The sequence below is a fragment of the Rhinoderma darwinii genome, chromosome 8, assembly GCF_050947455.1.
Source record: "Rhinoderma darwinii isolate aRhiDar2 chromosome 8, aRhiDar2.hap1, whole genome shotgun sequence".
Lineage (NCBI taxonomy): Eukaryota > Metazoa > Chordata > Amphibia > Anura > Rhinodermatidae > Rhinoderma > Rhinoderma darwinii.
In genome coordinates, this window is record NC_134694.1 from 115891880 (window position 1) to 115915586 (window position 23707).

The following is a 23707-nucleotide window of genomic DNA, read 5'->3' on the forward strand; positions in this document are numbered from 1 at the left end:
CACATGGGAAAATGCCAGACAATACAACTGCTGCCCTGCTGAGCTGCACTTTACATCAAGGCAACAAGGCAAGGCACCTCTAATTCTCAGATAATACTCCAGTCCCTCTATAAATAGTTTAAAGGGCAATTCCAGTCAATGCTGATATTAAAAATGATTGTTTTGCTAAATACCATTTTCATTAAGATGAAGCACAGATTTCATGTACTGACAAAATAAGTGGGGGAAGGGAATTAACTAAAGTTGAATATCTTTAATATGTACAAGAATATAACTACTATAATACTGCCCCCTATATACAATATAACTACTATAATACTGCTCCTATATACAATAATATAACTACTATAATACTGCTCCTATATACAAGAATATAACTACTATAATACTGCCCCTATATACAAGAATATAACTACTATAATACTGCCCCCATATACAAGAATATAACTACTATAATACTGCCCCTATATACACAAATATAACTACTATAATACTACCCCCTATATACAAGAATATAATTACTATAATACTGCTCCTACATACAAGAATATAACTACTATAATACTGCTCCTACATACAAGAATATAACTACTATAATACTGCCTCCTATATACAAGAATATAACTACTATAATACTGCTCCTATATACAAGAATATAACTACTATAATACTACTCCTACATACAAGAATATAACTACTATAATACTGCTCCTACATACAAGAATATAACTACTATAATACTGCCTCCTATATACAAGAATATAACTACTATAATACTGCTCCTATATACAAGAATATAATTACTATAATACTGCTCCTATATACAAGAATATAACTACTATAATACTGCCCCTATATACAAGAATATAACTACTATAATACTGCCCCCTATATACAAGAATATAACTACTATAATACTGCTCCCTATCTATAAGAATATAACTACTATAATACTGCCCCCTATATACAAGAATATAACTACTATAATACTGCCTCCTATATACAAGAATATAACTACTATAATACTGCCTCCTATATACAAGAATATAACTACTATAATACTACCCCCTATATACAAGAATATAACTACTAAAACACTGCCCCTATATACAAGAATATAACTACTATAATACTACTCCTATATACAAGAATATAACTACTATAATACTGCCCCCTATATACAAGAATATAACTACTATAAGGGTATGTGCACACACACTAATTACGTCCGGAATTGACGGACATATTTCGGCCGCAAGTCCCGGACCGAACACAGTGCAGGGAGCCGGGCTCCTAGCATCATAGTTATGTACGATGCTAGGAGTCCCTGCCTCGCTGCAAGACAACTGTCTCATACTGAAAACATGATTATACTACGGGACAGTTGTCCTGCAGCAGGGCAGGGACTCCTAGCACCGTACATAAGTATGATGCTAGGAGCCCGGCTCCCTGCACTGTGTTCGGTCCGGGACTTGCGGCCGAAATACGTCCGTCAATTACGGACGTAATTAGTGTGTGTGCACATACCCTAATACTACTCCTATATACAAGAATATAACTACTATAATACTACTCCTATATACAAGAATATAACTACTATAATACTGCTCCTATATACAAGAATATAACCACTATAATACTGCTTCTATATACAAGAATATAACTACTATAATACTGCCCCCTATATACAGGAATATAACTACTATAATACTGCCTCCTATATAGAAGAATATAACTACTATAATACTACACCCTATATACAAGAATATAACTACTATAATACTGCCCCCTATATACAAGAATATAACTACTATAATACTGCCCCCTATATACAAGAATATAACTACTATAATACTGCTCCCTATCTATAAGAATATAACTACTATAATACTGCCCCCTATATACAAGAATATAACTATTTCATATTTACTGCCTCCTATATACAAGAATATAACTACTATAATACTACCCCCTATATACAAGAATATAACTACTAAAATACTGCCCCTATATACAAGAATATAACTACTATAATACTGCTCCTATATACAAGAATATAACTAATATAATACTGCCCCCTATATACAAGAATATAACTACTATAATACTGCCCCCTATATACAAGAATATAACTACAATAATACTGCCCTCTATATACAAGAATATAACTACTATAATACTGACCCCTATATACAAGAATATAACTACTATAATACTGCTCCTATGTACAAGAATATAACTACTATAATACTGCACCCTATATACAAGAATATAACTACTATAATACTGCTCCTATATACAAGAATATAACTACTATAATACTACCCCTATATACAAGAATATAACTACTATAATACTGCCCTCTATATACAAGAATATAACTACTATAATACTGCCCCCTATATACAAGAATATAACTACTATAATACTTCCCTCTATATACAAGAATATAACTACTATAATACTGCTCCTATATACAAGAATATAACTACTATAATACTGCTCCTATATACAAGAATATAACTACTATAATACTTCCCTCTATATACAAGAATATAACTACTATAATACTGCTCCTATATACAAGAATATAACTACTATAATACTGCTCCTATATACAAGAATATAACTACTATAATACTGCCCCCTATATTCAAGAATATAACTAGTATAATACTGCCCCCTATATACAAGAATATAACTACTATAATACTGCCACCTATGGACTATTGGAATATTAGCTTATTAGATATTTAATATGTGATTGGAATTGCTCTTTTTGTCCCATTATCGGTAGTAATAGGTGGAACTCTAGAACTCCCGTATTTAAAGTGACATCATTATATAATATATGTAGCAATGGCCAGGACTTGGAGGCTTCCAGGACATCAGCCGTGTGTAGTAGAAGTTCACCCTTGTCTGCTCTTGTGGACATTGCCTTTGGATGATAACAGACGTGGACAACGCTGGGCAGGTCCTATCTTTTGTATAAGTACAGGTCCCAGCAGGGATTTCTAGGACTTGTCTGTCTAGTAGACGCTCTGGTCGTCTTTCCTTTCTCCGTCAGTCTTGTCTCAGTAACACTTTTTACTTCTCTCCTTGTACAGAGATTGTGGAAGATTCTGCAAAAATCCCTTTGACCTAAATACAAATTGAATGAAGGAGAAAGATTGGGAGGGGGAACACATGTGTGGGGAGCAGTTACACTTCCAGGTCCCCGTTGCTTCTTTAATCTACTGTATCTTCTGCTCTTGATCTTCTGACGTCTCCTTTCCAGTTTTTCTTGCCTCTTCTTGTGGTTACCCACCACTCCAGATCCTTCCCCACCCCCGACATAGAATCTTCTATATCCAATATCTCTGCAGTCTCATATTCTCCATCCTCCCCTTGGTTATAGTTTCCATATTTTACTAAGAGTCTTCTAAATTATTTTTCTGATATTTTGGCATATTTCCCTGACGTGTTGTATACAAAAATAGGATCTGAAATGAGATTTGGTATTTAAAGGAAAAAGGATTTTCAGAACTTTCAGGATGAGGATGAAATAAATATATGATTAGTATTTCTAGAATTCTTACTCTTTTATTCCTCTACATAGTTTATAAGTTGAAAAAAAAGACACAGGTCCATCAAGTCCAATCTATAATCCTCCTCTTCTTCTAATTCTTCTTCTCTTCCTTCTTCAGCTTCTACTCCTTCCTCTTCTCTCCCATATTCCTTTGCTTCTTCATCATCTTTTCCATCCTCTTGTTCTCCACACCTTCCTCTTTTTCTCCTCCATCTTCCTCTTCTCGTTCCATTTATTTACAATATTCTTCTTGTTCTCCTGCATCTTCCTCTTGTCTTCTTCTTTTTCTCCTTCTTCTTCACCATCTTCTTTTTTCCCTCCATCTTACATCTTGTTCTCCTTCATCCTTTTCTCCTTCTTCACCATCATCTCCTTCTTCCTCTTTATCTCTTCTATCTTCTTCCTCTTCTGCTCCTCCATCTACCTCTTCTCCTTCTTCCTCTTTATCTCTTCTATCTTTTTCCTCTTCTGCTCCTCCATCTACCTCTTCTCCTTCTTCCTCTTTATCTCTTCTATCTTCTTCCTCTTCTCCTCCTCCATCCACCTCTTCTTCTTCTTCCTCTACTTCTCCTTCCACTTATTTACAATAGTCTTCTCTTCCTCCTTTTCTCCTGCATCTTCCCCTTGTCGTCTTCCTCTTTTTGTCCTTCTTCCTCTTCTTCAACATCTTCTTCCACCTTGTCCTTCTTCATCCTTTTCTCCCTCTTCTTCACCATCATCTCCTTCTTCCTCTTTATCCCTTCCATCCTTCTCTTAGTCTCCTTCTTCCTCTTCTCCGTTTTCTTCGCTCATCCTCTCCTTTTATCTCTTCTCCTGCTTACTCTTCCTCTTCTTCATCAATCTCGTCTTTATCTTCTATACCTCCCCTCTTCTTAACAGTGGCACCATGTCAGTTTCAACTTTCAGTGACCACAACAATATTGTTTCTCCAGAATGTCCATTCCTATATTTGGATCTTCCGGCTTCTCCGTGGTCCATTCCAGATTTTTTTTTTTATATTGATAGACAACACACTCCAGTTCCTTCAATAATATTTTATGGTGTTCACAGTTTACGGACAATATCATGTGTCCCGAGTTTTTTTTTATAGTACATTGTGTGTGAACAGTGGACCAAATATTGCAGGTGCTACAATGTCTTGGAGGTAGTGTTGTCTCTCAATATATTGGATCTGAAGATGAGGACTGTGGATAACCCTCATCAGGACATTCTCCCTTCTTTTAGGTTGGAGTTCTGTTGTATATGTTGGAGGTTTCTATGGTTGTCTCCATCCATGTTGCTGTTGGTTGTCCTCTTCTGTTATCTTAATATCAATGATCTTGGTTGTCCTAAGTGTCTACAATAAGACACATTTTAGTCTAGTCACTGGTGGAACATTCTTCTGGATCTACTCCAGGACCTACTTGTCTGTTCACCTTGATGTCCATAGTAGGAAGGATGTTTCTAGGGATAAATTGTTATAGAACTTGTATATCTTTTATAGGTTTACCTTCATGTTACCTTTGTGTCTTGGTGCTCAGTCTTGGCTCTGAGGGCTCCATTGTTGTTAACCCATGCTGTTCCACATAATCCATGCTTTGCCATCAGCTCCTACATTTTTAGTTTGCCAACTCCCATGGTTTCTTTTGGTCTTTTGTCTAAAAATAAAACTGTAGCTGAACACAGGTGTAGCAGAGCTGAGTTTGTCATTTGGCATAACACGTCATGAAATCACAATGTTTTATCTTCAGTATTGCATACAGCTGCAGATAAATGTACCATGTTACCTTAACTTAAAGAGATATTAAGATACACAAACAATGCAGCCACAAGGAGTTTGTTGACAAAATCAGCTCTGCTACATCTGTATCTATGTTTTGCTATTTGTGTTTCATAGTATCATGCTCCCCTCTTCCCCGTCACCTGCCATGTGCTCCCCTCCCTGCTTGTCACCTCTGTCCTGTATCTATTCCTCACCCTCTGCCCCTCTCACAGCCCCCTCCCCTCTCCCTCTGCCACTCTCACAGCCCCCTCCTCTCTCCCTCTCTCATTTCCCATTCTCTTTGTAATCCCTCGCTCCCTTCGGCGTGGGTGACATCATTGTGTCTCCTCCTCCTGCTCCCTCTCTCCATCTCTCTGTCGTTCTCTAGACTGCAGAATTAAATCAGGAATCGTGCAGATGCTGCGGTGCTCTCCTGCCACATCCGTGGGCTGTCTCGCTGCACTGATTCTGCCTGTCTAATTTAGTCACTGGCTGTCTGTCTCTGGATTCCTATTCTTTTCCATTCACTGATCCCAATCATTCCTCGCTCTCCATCGCTCTATCCTGACAGTCTAATTGCACTCTCTTGTGCCTGTCAGTCTCATCTTTCCACCTGTTCTCGCTGCTTCCTGTTGATCTTTGTGCTTTGCAGTCTTTGCCATCTGTTTTTTGGTGTGTTTGGCTTGCACTCTCCTGCCCCCATCACTTGCACTCTCACACCTATTAACCCTCTCGCACTTCTTTCCCCTGTATCTGCGTGTGCGATGTCTCCCCCTATACCCAGTCTCTCAGGCCTCCTGTTACCCCTGTTTTCCCCACTACCCCAATGATTATGTCTCCCCCACTGGTCATGTCTCTGTCTCTCTGTGTGCTGACTCTCTTGCTGTGTGATGCGGTCTCAGGTAAGAAAGCCTTGCACGTGGGCGCTCTCTTCCCCATGAGTGGGGGATGGCCTGGGGGACAGGCCTGTCACCCGGCCGCACAGATGGCCCTTGAAGACGTCAACAACAGACGGGACATATTGCCGGAATATGAACTTAGACTTATTCACCATGACAGCCAGGTGAGTGATGGTAAAGGGGTAGTGGCGGTGGTGGTTGTGGTGGCGGCGGTGGTGGTGGTTGCGGTGGTGGTGGTAGCGGTGGTGGTGGCACCTAGGTTGTGGGTGAAGCTATAATGTAGCATTATTCCAAGAGGATGAGGATTGTTGGTGCTAGGTGGTTACCTGTCTTCTGATTCACCTGTATATAACACCTGCACAGGCAGGATCTGGTGACACTGACAGGTAGCGAGTGACGGAGACGAGTTTAATAGATGATACTGGAGAAATGAGAGTGCAAGTGGCGCTAATAATGTGAAACGGCTTCATTAGTCGGTGACCGAGGGACAAAAAAAAAAAGAACAAGTGAGGGGGACTGTTAAAGGGGAAAGAATGAAGGAGGCTCAAATAAAAGTGAGAGGGGCGAAGAACAAAAGTGCAGAAGGAAAAGAAAGTGAGGAGGAGGTAGAAACAGCAAGTGACAGGATTAGAGACAGCAGGGAAAAGTGAGAGACAGCCATGACAGGAGAGGGAAAAGTGAGACCTCCACAGGGGGGCTTGGCACAGTCTTTGTGACCTTTACTGAGACTATCTAGGAGGAGTGGGGGGGGGGGAGCGCAGGGGGTGCAGCCAGGCTCTCTCGCAGGATTACCCCCTGCGCTCTCATTATTCCACTCAGCTCTCTCACTGTTACCACGGCAACGGAGGAAAGTGTAAAATATTCCGGAGAAGAGAGATAGACCGAGAGAGTGTGTGAGAGAGAGAGAGGAATGGGCAGAGAGGAGGGAGAGAAAGAGACAGATGGGGAGAGAGACAAAAACAGGAGATAGAAAGCTGCAAGTGAGAATGTGGGGGGGGGGGGGGGGGGGAGGACCCTCATCATCTACCTGCACTTTATAGCATTCTCCTAGTGTCAGTCGGTGCTCATGACTTTCTCCTCATGTCTTATTCTATCACCTTTTTCTTCTCTGCCCTCTCCAGTGTGACCCTGGCCAGGCAACGCGCCACCTGTATGAGTTGCTATATAATGACCCCATAAAGATTATGCTGATGCCAGGGTGCAGCAGTGTATCCACTCTGGTGGCGGAAGCAGCCCGCATGTGGCATCTCATTGTGGTGAGGAGCCGTCTCTGGCCACTACCGTCTGTCTTACTTTGTTTTTCTCCTCGTCTCGCTTATTTTTGTAAGTCTCGTTCTTCGCCGTTCAGTCCGTCTTCTTCTGTAAGTCTTTCTTTCACCTGTGTTTCTTTCTATCTTTAGTGACTTCCTACTTCTGGTTTTCTTACTTCTTCCTATAATCACTTTGGCTCCTCTATTCCCCTTATCGCCTGTCTCTCTTTTTCCTCCTCTGTCTTCTTCCTTGTCCTTTAACCCAGTCCACCATTCCCTTATGTTTCCTTCCGTTTTTTCATTCTTCTTTTAGTTCTTGTTCTTCTTCCCCTAGTTCCCCTTGTATCCTCTTCTCCTGCCTTCTAGTCAACCTCATTTATTCCTTGTCATCTTGGCTCCAGCCACTGCCTCCATCTTCCTGCTATTCTTCTCTTGTCTTCTACTTTGCTTTTGTTGTTTTCCACCCAGCTTCCTTCCTTCCTTCCTTCCTTCCTTCCTTCCTTCCTTCCTTTCTCTCTCTTCCTTTCTACATTCTTTCTTTCTTTTCTTCCTTCCTTCTTTCCTTCCCTTCATTCTCCCATCCTCCCTCCCTTTTTTACTCTCTCTCTTCCTTCCTTCCTTCCTTGCTTCCTTTCTCAGTTCCTTTTTCCTCCCTTCTTCCCCCACTCTTATTTTCTCCCTTCCGTCTCTCTTCTTTCATTTCTTTCTCTCCATTCCCTTCTTCCTTCTTCTTTCTATCCTTCCTTCGCTTTCTCTTTCCTTCCCTCTCCCTCCTTTTTCTTTCTTTCTTTCTTTCTTTCTTTCTTTCTTTCTTTCTTTCTTTCTTTCTTTCTTTCTTTCTTTCTTTCTTTCTTTCCTTCAGCACTCCCTCGGCCTTCCTTTCCTGCTTTCTTCCTTCCTTCCTTCCTTTCTTCTTTCTTGCCTTCCTTTCTTTCTTCTTTCTTGCCTTCCTTCCTTACGCTCTTCCTCTCTCTTCATTCCTTCCTCCCTCTCTCTTCATTCCTTCCTCCCTCTCTCTTCATTCCTTCCTCCCTCTCCTTACTTTCCTTCCTTCTCTTCTTCTTTGTTGCCTTCCTTCCTTAAGCCCTACCTCTTTCTTTCTTTCTTTCTATTTTTTTTCTCTCTCTCTCTCTCTTTCTTTCCTTCCATTCACCCTCCCTCTCCCTTCTTTCTTTCCTTCCTTCCATTCTTCTTTCCTGCCTTCCATCAGCCCTTCCTCTCCGATCCTTTCTTCCTTCTTTACTCCCTTCCTTATTATTTATTTATTTACAAACCATTTCCCTGTGATGTTTACTTTTGGCCCTGTATCCGCAACACTTCTGCTCCCCCTTTCCTTGATTGCTCGGTGGCTTTCATCTACCATTCTTGCTTGTCTTTCTTGCTTTCTTCATCAAAGTGTTATTAAGGTTTCTTTTTCGTTGCCCTCTCTCTTATGTCCACCATCTTCCACCCTTCAGCTTTCTTATGGGTCCAGTTCACCGGCGCTCTCAAACCGTCAAAGATTCCCAACCTTCTTCCGCACGCATCCATCGGCAACCTTGCACAATCCTACCAGGGTCCAACTTTTCAAAAAGTGGGGATGGACTAAGATTGCGACCATTCAGCAGACCACTGAGGTCTTTACTTCTGTGAGTAAAGATAACTAAAATGATCACATAATCTAATTGAATAAATATGTACCCTAGAAATTCCTCCGGAAGAAACTCCTTTAAAAAATAATCTATATTTCCATAATTTTGGAAAACATTAGCTGATGACAGTCATATTTTAGAATTGACATGCTGTACCATCTGGTTAGAAACCTTTTTTGTCCATTTTAAGTAGGTAGTTGCTATACAGTACTACCCCAATTACATGTACCCAAATCCCCCACCCGAAGCGACAAGCTCCTTCAACCTCTATAGCTGGTATCAACCTACTCAGGGTTCCTGCTCTGCACTAGCACCATAACATTAGCAACTGTCCCGAGGGTCTAATAAACCTTTGTTCTTAAAGGAGATGGAACGTAAATGGGGGAACAAGATCTGGGACTTCTCTAGGTTTTGGTCAAAGTTGGTAGTCTTTATTTTTAATTTTTGCTGTGTCCCCCACCCCCTACTCTCTATATCCCCTGCCTTTTATAACATTGTATATAAAGCATCAGAATGAATCCAATATACAAAAGACTTTACTATACACATACAACCCCGATTATCCCAAGAAATTAAGAAATATAGTCTTCATGACTCATGATACTAAATTGTTTGACATATGGTCTTCCTTGGAGTCATTGATCACTTGGAAAGCATGGACCTCATGGTCAACGTATATCACATAGGACTCAACGGCAGTTGTAGACGATAAAGCTTCACTAGATCCCCTAAAAGACCAAACCATGACCATGACTATGACGTTCTATGAACAAGGAAATGAAAAAATACTTAAACCTGGATCGTTTGGCCATTAAAGGTCCTCAGTATTTTAAGACTTGAATGAAATATTGGTATATCTCCAAGGCTTTTAAACTAGGATATATGGTACAACAATCACCGTCTTACAATATCCTACATCTCATTATCATCCTAATAATCCAGGGCTGGTTGAGTATAGTCCCACAGGTCTCTATAATTATAGTATGTGTTCCACCTTTCCGAAGGCTTCGCTGATTAATTCCTTTCTATCTAGACTCTGGATGACCTGGAGGAACGAGTGAAGGAAGCCGGGATTGAAATCACGTTCCGCCAGAGCTTCTTCTCTGACCCGACTGTTCCAGTAAAAAATCTCAAGGTATGGACTAGTGTCGTCTTGTATGTCACTTGGGAGTTTCCTGCTGGTAGGAATTAGATTTGATTGAGCATGTTGTTCTTCCCGTGAGACTCACCTTTAGTCAATGGTAGGACTGCAGCCCAGTGATTGACTCCCTACATGATCAATAAAGATCATTAAATGACTGTACTCAGCCCTATTCCCTACGACAGTCTCTTCTCGCTTTCCTTCGTTACCTCCGCTTTCTCTATGCTCTTGTTTTTTCCAATAATGTATTTTTGGATTCTCTCCTTTTGTTCTTCTCTCTTTTCAGAGGCAAGATGCTAGAATAATTGTAGGATTATTCTATGAAACCGAGGCACGGAAGGTCTTTTGTGAGGTAAAATTAGACATTTCTTTATATCCTGTGAGGTGCTGGCCTTGATTATTCTCAGAATTGATTGTTCTTTTTTTCTTCATCTTGAAACGATTACATGTTGCCACCTTCTCGTCTCTCAAGTTCTTCCATCCCTTATATGCATCGTTTAAGAAAATTTGCTCCTAAAATTAAAAACTTGTAACCGACATTGTTATGCACAGTTATTCTGCCTGTGTGTCAGTCTTCACTATAGCTCTGGAGTCCCTGTTAAATTCTCAAAAATATTTCTTCCATCAGGTCTACAAAGAACGTCTCTTTGGTAAGAAGTACGTCTGGTTTTTGATTGGTTGGTATGCCGATAACTGGTTCAAGACTCCAGACCCATCTATAAACTGCACCGTGGAGGAGATGACTCGGGCTGTTGAAGGCCATGTAACCACAGAAATAGTCATGTTGAACCCAGAAAATACACGTGGTATCTCCAATATGGTAACTATGACCTCTGTATAGTCTTTGTTGCCCCTTAACTAGTCTTTATACCTTATTGACACAAATGTTATCTCCTTTTTCTTGTAGACGTCTCAAGAGTTCATGGACAAGCTTCAAAAGCGTCTTGGCAAGGACCCAGAAGGGGTAGGAGGTCTACAGGAGGCCCCCCTTGCCTATGATGCTATCTGGGCACTTGCCCTTGCCCTCAACAAGACGGCTTATGAGTTATCTAAGAAGGGACTGCGTCTAGAAGACTTCAACTACAACAATGATAACATCAGCCGGGAGATCTACAAGGCCATGAATTCATCCTCCTTTGACGGTGTTTCAGTGAGTTTCCTCCATTCATCATTTTGGATTTATTTTGAGGTGTCGTTATCCCACGATCGGCTTTCATCCTCCTCGCTTATCTCTGTGGTCCCATCACATTTTTGGCTGCCGGTTTCTCATAAAGCAGAGGAATAATGTCTCAGTTCTTGGAAGTTTTAAAATGCGTTTTTTTGTTTTAAAGTTTTTTTTTCCTGGATCTATTGTAATGAGTAAATAATTGAAGATCTGCTTTTGATCTGCCGAATCATGTAACGCGATCTGCTCCGCTGTGATTCATAATAGGGGAATCACTATTTCAAAAATGCCATAGCGTGGCGTACATGATGCCCATATTGGTTTCCCATTTCTGTAGGGAGCACAGCATCTATTTTTTCAGGCTCCATTGACTTTTATGGGGAAGTCAACGTGGCCGTATTCTCTACAGGAATTCACGGCTCCATTGACTTCTATGAGGCTGTACTGACTTCTCCACCAAGTCTTTGTTATTTAGGCAGTCTTTTTGGGACCCTCCGTTTTATTAGTAAGGATCTTACAAAAACTTTCCGCAAAGAATTGACACGTGGATCAGCGCATGCTGAACTTTGGTTATACGCTCTTGTTAAGATGGGTTCCCAAGTGCTGGTCTTTGGGACACATCCATTGTGGTCCACGTACATATTATCCCTCGTCTATGGAGGGGACCTAAACAAAGAATGGTCGCGTAAAGACCTGTGCTCTGTTTCTTTAGACATCTATATTTTACTGGAGACCCAGGGGTGGATTGAGAGTGCCCCGAGCTCCTTACCCGGCACTGTTGACATCATCCATGTGGGTGAGATGACGTTACCTAATGTGAAATGCTCCACCAACCGATTGGCTAAGTATTGGGCCCCATGATCCGTTAGGGCAACCTCATGTACCAGACCCCTGGGCACTACCCATTTGCCTAAACACTCAGTTTGCCCCTACATTACATTCACTTGTGTGTAGACCAAGCAAAAACAGCATCGTTGACCACTGCTCATTTGCCCAACCGCACAATGTGCTCCCGAGTCACTTTCACTTATATAAACCCGCATAGAAGTGATCGATTACTGTAGGGGAATGCCTGGCCAGTGCACAGAAAGGGTTTTTTTTCTTCACAGAAATTCCATGACAGTCGATCAATAAGTCAGAAAAGCTGCATGTTCCGGGTTATTGATCTGTTTTTAAAACATGCATTTACCGACCGTCTGTTTGTGCCGGGGAATTAATCATTTGTGGAGCTGCTGATCTCTGTGCACACAAGTGATTGTGGAGCTTTGAGGCCAGTATAATGCAGATCATATAAATCAGACATATATCATTGGTAGCACCTAAGTTGTCTCATCCCCGTCATCTTTACAACCTTCTCTTTCCATCAATTTCCAGGGTCACGTGGTCTTTGACGCCAGTGGGTCTCGTATGGCCTGGACGCTCATAGAACAGCTACAAGGTATGTACAAGATATCATATATCATAATCCACCGTAACGTTATTGGAGGTCCCAGTAGGGGAATATGGCCGCTCAATATGGGATGTTTATTAAATCTGATGCACAGGACAAAGGTTGAGGTATACTGTGAATCATTGTGTAGGCGCTTGTGATGGAACGCACCTTGTTCCTGCTCATCAGATTTTATGAACAAAATTCCTTTTTGAAATATGTCTAAAACTCTAGCTGGCCATAGGCATAAAATGATTACAAATTCTTGGCCTACAATTAAAATGACCAGATGTCATCATATAAACTGCATGTATGACTTAAGTAACATGTTCACAAAAAAAAAAAAGAAGAAAAGACTGAGGAGATAAGCAGCTACTAGATATGCCGGGCGCCGCTTATCTCGGGGAACTAGGATGAAAAAGTTCAATTTGTTTGAAAGTCCTTTTACCCCTAATATTGTACAAGGTTCTGGTCCTTGATATTAGATTGTTGGAGGGTCCTACTGTAATCACTGGACATTACCAGGAAACCTCTAATGTTCGTGGGCAGCTTAAAGGTGACCATAGACTGGCAGACGTCTCCGTACCATAAGCGTTCAAGAGCCACCTACTTCATCTTCAGATGTCTTCATCAGCGAGCTCCATCCTTCATAACGGCTCATATTCATTGCAAGGAGATTTTCCAGTATCCTTGTAACCGTTGTCAAGATCTGTGTTTGCAGTCATTGAATGAAAATCATATTTACTTCCAGGGGATGGAAATCTATCCTGGCCATATGATGGTCACACAGGTTAAAGAGAAACAGAGCTCTGATAGCTGTACTGTTACTTTAACAACCTCTGGAAGTTAACAACTAGAGGATCCCATTCAATTACAGCAAGCTGAGATGTTGACAACCAAGGAGAATTAATACAGTAAGCACATTAGATATTAACGTTTCATTTGATAAAATCGGAATACCCCCTTAAAGGGTCTGCTGTAGACTTTTTGGGCTCGAACACTTGGTGGCATATTTTATAATGGACGCCTGTGAGTCATTACTTTCTAAGCGATCGCGGGGCTTCTGCCATCAATGTGGAGGAACCTATGCTGGGTCATAGGTGGTGGTGCTGGATGGACCATTCATTACAGGCACCCTAGAGAAGCTTCCCTATCACATGCGTATATTACGGGGGTCTTTCTTGTTCCATAGGTGGTCTCTATAAGAAGATTGGTTATTATGACAGCACCAAGGACAACCTCTCGTGGTATAATAATGACAAGTGGATAGGTGAGGGTGGTGACGCCTCGTCTTACACCTTCCAGTCTATTTATTCCTTTTCCTTCTGCGCCTCCCTGCAGAGCTCCTCGCCTTGATTTTTTATCACACGTATATTATCACTTGGGCTTATTTTTGTCTCTATTTACCTCCTCGCCCCTTTCTCACCTCCTCGCCCCCTTCTCACCTCCTCGCCCCTTCTCACCTCCTCGCCCCTTTCTCACCTCCTCGCCCCCTTCTCACCTCCTCGCCCCCTTCTCACCTCCTCGCCCCCTTCTCACCTCCTCGCCCTCTTCTCACCTCCTCTCCCCTTCTCACCTCCTCTCCCCCTTCTCACCTCCTCTCCCCCTTCTCACCTCCTCTCCCCCTTCTCACCTCCTCGCCCCCTTCTCACCTCCTCGCCCCCTTCTCACCTCCTCGCCCTCTTCTCACCTCCTCTCCCCCTTCTCTCCTCCCCCCTTCTCACCTTCTCTCCCCCTTATCACCTCCTCCCCCCTTCTCACCTCCTCGCCCCCTTCTCACCTCCTCTCCCCCTTCTCAAATCCTATTCGCCCCCTTCTCACCTCCTCGCCCCCTTCTCACCTCCTCGCCCCCTTCTCACCCGCTCGCCACCTTCTCACCTCCTCGTCCCCTTCTCACCCCCTCGCCCCCTTTTCACCCCCTCGCCCCCTTCTCTCTCACTGTCTCCTTCCTGCCTCCTTAGGTGGTTCTCCTCCTGCCGATCACACCAAGGTGATCATCACTTTCCGATATGTCTCTCAGAAACTCTTCATTTCTGTCTCCGTTCTCGCTGGGCTTGGTATACTCTTGGGATTTGTCTGTCTGTCCTTCAACATCTACAATAGTCACGTGAGGTGAGTCTTCCGGAAGGCATAGAATGGGCGAATCCCCGACAATCCTGCTTAAACTTTGCCTAGAAAATAGAGTGTAAACCATAGTTCCCCCACCTGTAGTACTTGTACCCCAGAGGGGGCCGCACTGCAGGTTTAGGAGGTACGGGTGGTGCCGCCAGGTCCATGCTCCTGTTGTAGACTTCTTCCTCCATCTTCTTCTGTTTCAAGCTGGTAACGGGGCACATATTTATATGCCCTAACCCCTCTGCACACCCCGACACCTCTTAAAGGGCTTCTTTTCTTTTTTTTAAATATAAATTATCACTTTTAAAATTGAAAGTTCTGCAACTTTCTACTATACTTTTTGTTTCAATTCCTCACTGTTTTTAAGATCCATGCTTGCTGTCAGTGAATGGGAACATTCTTGTTTAGAACTAGAGGAAGAACGCTCCCAGTGTTCTAATACGTCTTACAGCTGAGGGTTTGCCACAATTGTATCCAGTCTAGACAATGCCTTGTAAGCTAAAGTTGTTTAAAAATGTATTCTGTAGTCATTGCAGCTCCCATGAGGAGTCCCCCCCCCCCAGCTTTCCCAGGCTCCTGAATGGCAGATCTTATTTACTATGCACTGCTTTTCTAGCCAGATTTGTCATTTAGGATCATGGGAAACCTGGGTAGTATCCCACATTGGACTTATAACTATGGCTAAATAGAACTTTTAAAGATGTAGCAGAGCTGTGATTGTGTTTACATAGGACTGCAACTAAAATTCTCAATGAGTTACTGCTATTCACAAATGATACAGCACTAAACAGTTAAATAACAAGTTCGGCTCTGCTACATCTTTTATATATCACTGCTGATTCTTTTTTTTGTTTTACTTTAGGGGGAAATGTTATTCTAAGTATTTGATTGACAGGTCTGTGGAATCTCATGTGGCGTCTGTCTCTTCCCTGTAGGTACATCCAAAACTCCCAGCCCCATCTGAATGACGTGACGGCCGCAGGGTGCATTCTGGCTCTTGCCGCTGTCTTCCCCCTTGGTCTCGATGGACATCACATTAAGACGTGGCACTTCCCTCTGGTGTGCCAGGTAAGAGAATACAATGAATCTTACATGAGGAGAGAGAGAAACAGGTCAGGGTGGATGTGCTGCGGAGCCAAATCATGCAGCTGTGGAGGGGGTCCATGTGGAGGGGGCCCCAATTATATCCATTTGCAATGGGCTTTGTCAAATTACACAGGGCTCCCGGGGGAGGGAAACAACTAGAGGGTCATGCCACCCGTCTCCCCTACAAGGGACTGGAAGGAGATTGGGGGGATAATGAGTATTGTGCCTCCTGTCCTAGGATGGAGAACTTTCACAATAGAGGACAACCCAAGGAATTCCATTTAATGGTGGTCCGAGTATGTTGGGAGTTGTAGTTTGGTATAATCTGTAGGTTGCCGACCACTAATATAGATGATGTGTCCTTTCCTCTTATGTTTGGTCACCCCTTTGACCCTCCCTATCTTCTTCTGTGCCACGCAGGCTCGCCTCTGGCTCCTAGGTCTTGGATTCAGCCTGGCTTATGGCAGCATGTTCACCAAGATCTGGTGGATCCATACGGCATTCACTAAGAAGGACGACAAAAAGGAGAGAAGGAAGGTAAGGAAAAAAAAAAGATCTATTATTATGTGATCATCAGCCGGGGACTGAGGCAGACTGATTCTTTATTAGGTTCTCTTGTTGTATAGATGGAAAAAAAAATCTTTAGAATTTTATAGCAATTGTGGTTCTAGGTGGCGCTGTTTCATTGGTTACATTTCATTACATATAAATATAAATGTATAAACAGTAAGAAATCACATCAATGTCTTCCATCAGTCTCTCGTTAATATGACCAGATTCTTATGAAGTTTTTTTTTTTTAAAATTCACAGCTGATTGCAACAATTTATAAGCATGAATTTTTAGTTTTTTTTTAACATGTGATGGTGACGCTCCCACTACCTGGACGTATGAGCCCAGTCTAATACTACTAATAACTAATGATACACGTGAAGGTTGACACCTTGGCTAATTTTAATTGCATGAAGGTTCTTAATGATGGGCTTGCGGGTAATTATGTTAAATACATGGAAAATTGATGTCATTTAACGGCTGGCAGAAAGAAGTGTGACTGTGGGGATGTTATTATCTTATTATGTCGGGTATGTACAGCCTGTATGGAGAATTATCCTGGCTCTATGTTGGCGTAGATCTGGTTTTTCAGGAATATTTCGTATATATAGTCTTATTCCCTGTTTATATCTTAGGCCTCGGTTGGGCATGGTGTGGATAAATGAACACCTCCGGCTGAGGCAAAATGAAAGGAAACCTCAAAAGAAAACCAAAAAACCCATAGCCATTGATGAAATATCGGCCATCTCTTAGTGTTTGTATGTGCTCAATCCAGAGTTTGGTTCCTCCACCCATGTCGTAAAGAAGGGCTAAGTGGCCCTCAGGCCAGGATCTCCCTGTGCCTGTGGGAGTGGGTTGATCCAGTCCATTTATAAATGTCATGGGGCCAATGTCAATTGGGCCTCTGCTTCACAGGCCACATAGGAACATGGGCGGACATACCATATGTGCAACCTATGAAACTGCACAGGGGCCCATTGGGTAAAAGGGCCTACTGCCCCTTAAAAGCAGCTTCCTACTGTCTATAAGATTGCATAGAGGGGTCTGAGGTCATGAATTTTATGGCTCACAAATAACTGGAGGATTGACGGGGGTGCAATATAATGAGTTATTGCAGAGCAAGGGGCCCATATACTGTTTTTGCACAGGGGCCATCGGCTGTATGTGTCCGTTCCTGCATAGGACCATGGTGGCTGCCCCTGTAAAATATGGTGCTGAACATTTGGGTTTGAGATCTTAAATTGTCTGGGCCTGGAGTACAGAATTTGCAGAGAGGTGGGAAGGAAAAATATTACTAACAATGGGAATTGTGATTGATCTTAGGACCATGATTCCATTTTTTTTAATGTAGGTGGCACCAGTAGTTGGAGATGACGGTGTCCACCTCAATATGAAGACCATTGGGCCAGGAGTGGTCTATCTTGGGTATGGGTGGATATTACGTAGGACAGTGTTTCATGTGTTTGGGGGGATTCCTAGAGGCCATTATAAGGAGGGGGCTATTTTGTAAATGTTCATGGTTCCCACAACTTTCGGACGAGTTTACGTGTCGCATTTATTGTAGGTTAATGGTTTGTTTGCGGTTGAGGACAAGGGAAGATGACAATTATTGATACAATTGCCTCGTAGAAATCTCAATATTCTCTAGAGAAGAACTTCATGTTTCTGTTAAAAAAAATATTGTTTTTGGCAAAGTTTCAGCTTGTTTGATCAGGTCTGGAATAAGCTGCAGCATATGTTTACTTATTAATGAGATAATGCATTGCTTACAATATATTATAATAATATTACCAGTCCGTGGGGGGCCATGACCACATGAATGATGTGAGAAAATGGATGAAGTTGCTTGTATAATTAGAGATCTTAACGAGAGAAGATATTTTAGTGTTAAAAACAAGACATATGCCCCCTCTTCACGATGCTCATGGTTTGGGTCCAGTGGATTTCTAATGTTGTGAAGTTATGATTACCAGTTCTTTATCTTGAGTGGCCAAGATCCACAGGAGAACCCCAATCAGTCCGTGGTATCCAGTAGTTTGATGCCTCATTCACTTGTGTCCAGTGGTTTGGTGGCGCCGACTCTGGTGTCCAGTTGTTTAGTTCCTCAGTCAATGGTCCCCAGTGGTTCTATGTCTAGTGATCTAGTATTCCAATTACTGGTGCCCCATTTTCTGGTATCCATTAGTTTGTTGACTTGTTCCCATGTGTCCAGTCGTTTGGTGGCCTTGATAGTTGTGTCCATTTATCTTGTTCCACAGTCCAAAGGTTTAGTATCTAATGATCCCAGCCGTTGTTTGGTGCCTCATTCCCTTGTGTAGAATGTTTAGGTGGCCTAGACCCCGGTGTCCATTAGTCTAGTTCCTTAGTCCATGGTGCCCAGTGGTTTAATGTCTAGCGATCTAGTTTCCCATTCACTGGTGCCTCATTTTCTGGTGTCCATTAGTTTGCATGCACAGAATCCAATGGTGCAGACCTCCGACAACTAGTAAATGGATTTATACCAGGGACTGGGGATCTGGCACCCATTTTCCTTATGGTCAGTGGTTTGGTGCCCTATTCCCTGGTATCCATTGTCTCGGTGATCTGGATCCTGGAGTCCAGTGTTCTGTTCCCCTTGTTGTCCAATGGATTGGTGTCCCCATTTCTAGTGTCCATTGGCTCAGAAGGCCTTATCTTGGTGTTCACTGGTTTGGTACCTCATTTCCTGCTGTTCAGTGCTTTGCCCGTCTGCTCTTCAGTGGTCATTTATGTATCTCATTGACCAGAATAGGAAGGAAGAGTGGACCGGCTGTATGAAGGACAGCAGCTTCTTTTTTTGATTGGTAGGAAGACTGCGTGAGTTTTATTTAGACAACATGGAACGAAGCCTGAGATTGCTCAGAACGACCCATGTCATTACCATCATTATACACCGCTATTGACTTTCTAATCCATTGCTATAGGTAACAGCATTTGCATAGAATGCCCCTTTCTATCACTGGATCCAGGATTTGCACATTGCATTGTGTGTGCTCCTTGTGTTGGTATGGGATGTCCCAGGGGGTTTCCTCCCACATGGCAAAAAATACCAGAAAGATAATTGGCTTCATATAAATTGGCCCTCCAGAGCGTGATGTGGGAGAATTCAATTGTAAGCTCCAGTGAGCCAGAGCTTATAAATTTACAGGAACGTCAACCCTATATAAAGGCATTTAGTAATAATAATAATAATATTAGTTGATGAAGCAGCCGCCCCCTCTTATTACATGCGGAGAGCAGCGATGGGGAAGCAGTTTTGTCTGCAGCGAGGCATCTCCTGTGGAGAATTAGTAGAGCGCACCATGTCAGCATATCCTTCACAGAGAGGATGAAATGAAAATTGTGTTATGATGGGAGGGGGGGGGGGTGTTTGGGTTGGGTTATAGATTGGACTATGAACGCCTTTGGTCACCTGGGCAGTAGGAGGAGAAATAACAATACAGCTGGACTATGAGATTGAGGAAGACAGAGGTCAATGGGTTCAGCCTTCTAAGGAGTGCATTGGTGTGGATCCAGAGTAAGGCCTTAGGCCGGGTTCCCACAAAACGTAGACGGTGCGGAATTTCCGCATCGGAATTGTGTTCGGAAATGCCACAGCATTTACAGTAGCAGCAAAGTGGATGAGATTTAGTAAATCTCATGCCCACGCAGCAGATTTCGTTAAAAAAAATGCATCGGTTTTTCGGACAGACGGTGCAGCGCGTTCCAGGTCGGATACACTGCTCAGTTTTTATGCAGCGTTTCCGACCTGTGGGAACCTGGCCCAAGAGAGGAAACTAATACCGTCTTACAAGGAATGCTGTGACTTGCTGCAACGGGTCGCTTATTTACAGAGGCGCAACTTGCAGCTCCTGGGCCCCAATGCAAAACCTGTAACACCCCCCCATCTACCTCCCCCATTTATGATGCTGGTGTCTTCTTCAAAGGGACCTTTGGGCCACTCAGGCACCAGTGCTCGGCTGTGACAACTACCTCTGCACCCGCTATAGCTACGCCCCTGCTTATCCATGCAATGTTATTTACTATCACCATCTGATTTTATTTCCAATGGTGATTTGTTGGTGTTATTTAGCTAAACAGGTGGACTCCAACAATAGCCAGACATAGGGCTACATGAACATCTATGTACAGGCATTGCATTACCTGGAAGAAAACCTGGAAGTGCTAATCATGGTTGACAAACTACAACCATAGTCAGCCATTTTGAAGGCTATGAGGAGATGTCTTTGGTCAACCAGTCACCCACCTACATACAAGTATAAGCAATAATTTCCTGTACTCTCATTCCCTGCTAATCATGTGTATGTTGGGGTCGCCATACACAATTAATAACTGTTGGCCGAATGCTTGTTCGGGTGGCAATTATTTCAGACTCCCCCATAGACACGCACGATCGGGAGAGTGAAGAGGGGATTAAGAGGGAGATGGGAATAAGCCGCGGCCAGACACCTGTCCATGAGAATCCATCGAGAAAGAAAAAAGACCTCCGCATGAAATTGGAGGCACCGCATGGGCGTGTAGATTTCTATGGGTGCCATAATACGGATTCGTAAAAAACACAGATCCATCTTTTGTCTTTGTTCATAAAACCATAAAGGAACCTGTCCAGAAGAGACGCTTCCTTCAGATACTTGTTAAAGCAAAACTAGCGGGAGCAATTACGCTCACTAAATTTCCCCTCAGAAGTGTCATACATGCGAGTCTATCCAACCTCACCCCTAAGAAACGGCGCTTCTTATGTTTCTAAGGAGTCAAGCTGCACGGAAGTATGTCATGTGACCCGGCGCACGGAGGGGGAAGCTATTTTTAGTCCCCTAATTGGCACTTTGGGGGTCTTTACGTTGAAAGGTTATCATACGTATACCGAAAACTAACGAGATGATGACATTTTAGAGAGCGAGCCCAAGAAATTCCAGAGGAACCATATGGACGTGAACAAATTCATTTTCTCCCAGTAACGTCCATATCCAGAGAGGAAGCTGAATGAGAACACCTTTGTTTTCTTGTAGATAATTGGAATAATGGCACTGAAGACGGGGGCTTGTTTGCCCTTTAAATACCACCCTCCCTTCCCCAAGTGTTAGAGAATATATCTCGTTTCTTGGATCTAGGTGGTACTGACAGGCATGGCGAGATGAGGATGACATGAGGAATCAGACTACTGAGGCAAATTGAGAAGGTTGGGGGGGGGGTTGCTGGTTGGCAGCGATCTATATTTTCCTTTTGCATCGTGTTTCCATGGTAACAGACAGCAACGCAATGCAGGAGCTTGACACGTGCATCTGTATCTCCCCCCCCCCTCCCCACCCTCATCCCCATGATCACACGTCGGGGTATATAGATTGAGAATCATTAGCATCACACCTCATCATGAGGAGCGATTGCGGAGGAAATGACGGTGATCAGACTTAATATAGAAGAACAATTCTCAGAAATGGAGTTTGACAAATAACAGCTGGTTGCAGCACTCGGCGTCTGGTGCACTGGCGTCATCTGATCTTGTGTCTGTCCCCTCTGGTCATACTGTACAGTCAGGGGCCTCATGTCTCTCCATCTCATCTTATCTCTGTCCAATTTCTTCCATTCCCCCCGTGATACATTTAGCAGCAGTAACGATCTGATGCCTCCGCCTTGGAGGGGATTGGGGGGGGGGGGGGTGGCTGCGCTAGGTTCCTGGGCTATTATTACCCATCTATGAAACTGTTGCTGAGCTGTTGGTTTCTATTCAGTCCTTTTGTGCTGCGGCATCTGCCACAATCTTTACAATTGATATATTTTGGCACAGTTGGAAAAACCCAGAAAACCAATTACGGATAATCAGCATCTTAATTAGTATGTAGAATGTGTGTCTGCCCCTTTAAATCATTATTAAAGAGCAATTTCAATCTCAAGTAATATTAACACTTCATAGTGCAGTAAATATTCCTTCATTTATTATATCTGAATGTCACTCCCATCGTGTTTCACCTGTGATCAGTGCTGCCCCCTGCTAAGTAATGAAATTTGTATTAGGAGCCAATGAAGTGGGAGAGGAGACGGGAAATGACATCTGCTCTAGGCACATTTCTCAAAATTCAGCCAATTTCCCTGAGAAACTAAGCGAAATATTTTTTTTCACTAGTATTACTATAAAACTGCAACCCCGCCCATGGAAAAGAATATAACCACTATAAGGGTATGTTCACACGGCTTATTTACGGACGTAATTCGGGCGTTTTACGCCTCGATTTACGTCCGAAAATGCGCCTCGATAGCGTTGGCAAACATCTGCCCATTCATTAGAATGGGTCTTACGATGTTCTGTGCACACGGTAAATTTTTTTACCCGCGTCAAAGAAGTGCCTGTCAATTCTTCAGACGTAAATGGAGCCGTTTTCCATTGACTCCATAGAAAAACAGCTCCATTTACGTCCGTAATGGACGCAGCGAAATAGCGCCTCAACATGCCATTACGGCTGAAATTACGGTGCTGTTTTCTCCTGAAAACAGCCCCGTAATTTCAGCCGTTACGGACGCTGCCGTGTGAACATACCCTAATACTGCCCTCTATGTACAAGAATATAACTACTATAATACTGCTCCTATATACAAGAATATAACTACTATAATACTGCCCCCTATATACAAGAATATAACTACTATAATACTGCCCCCTATATACAAGAATATAACTACTATAATACTGCCCCTATATACAAGAATATAACTACAATAATACTGCCCCCTATGTACAAGAATATAACTACTATAATACTGCCTCCTATATACAAGAATATAACTACTATAATACTGCTCCTATATACAAGAATATAACTACTATAATACTACCCCTATATACAAGAATATAACTACTATAATACTGCTCCTATATACAAGTATATAACTACTATAATACTGCCCCCTATATACAAGAATATAACTACTATAATACTGCCCCTATATACAAGAATATAACTACTATAATACTGCCTCCTATGTACAAGAATATAACTGCTATAATACTGCCTCCTATATACAAGAATATAACTACTATAATACTGCTCCCTATGTACAAGAATATAACTACTATAATACTGCCCCCTATATACAAGAATATAACTACTATAATACTGC

At 42.5% G+C, this 23707-nt stretch overlaps 1 protein-coding gene across 2 annotated transcripts in view; it reads left to right on the plus strand.

Moving 5' to 3' along the window:
• Positions 1 to 23707, plus strand: part of GABBR1 (gamma-aminobutyric acid type B receptor subunit 1) — an 81159-nt gene that overhangs the window by 41326 nt on the left and 16126 nt on the right. For both annotated transcript variants that reach the window (XM_075836556.1, XM_075836555.1), the window contains exons 7-18: positions 6212 to 6372; positions 7330 to 7464; positions 8916 to 9086; positions 10123 to 10224; positions 10517 to 10582; positions 10859 to 11050; positions 11138 to 11380; positions 12770 to 12833; positions 14017 to 14094; positions 14786 to 14936; positions 15875 to 16007; positions 16446 to 16562. In XM_075836556.1, coding sequence (XP_075692671.1) covers positions 6212 to 6372; positions 7330 to 7464; positions 8916 to 9086; positions 10123 to 10224; positions 10517 to 10582; positions 10859 to 11050; positions 11138 to 11380; positions 12770 to 12833; positions 14017 to 14094; positions 14786 to 14936; positions 15875 to 16007; positions 16446 to 16562 — 1613 coding nt within the window. The remainder of the gene's footprint in view (positions 1 to 6211; positions 6373 to 7329; positions 7465 to 8915; positions 9087 to 10122; positions 10225 to 10516; positions 10583 to 10858; positions 11051 to 11137; positions 11381 to 12769; positions 12834 to 14016; positions 14095 to 14785; positions 14937 to 15874; positions 16008 to 16445; positions 16563 to 23707) is intronic.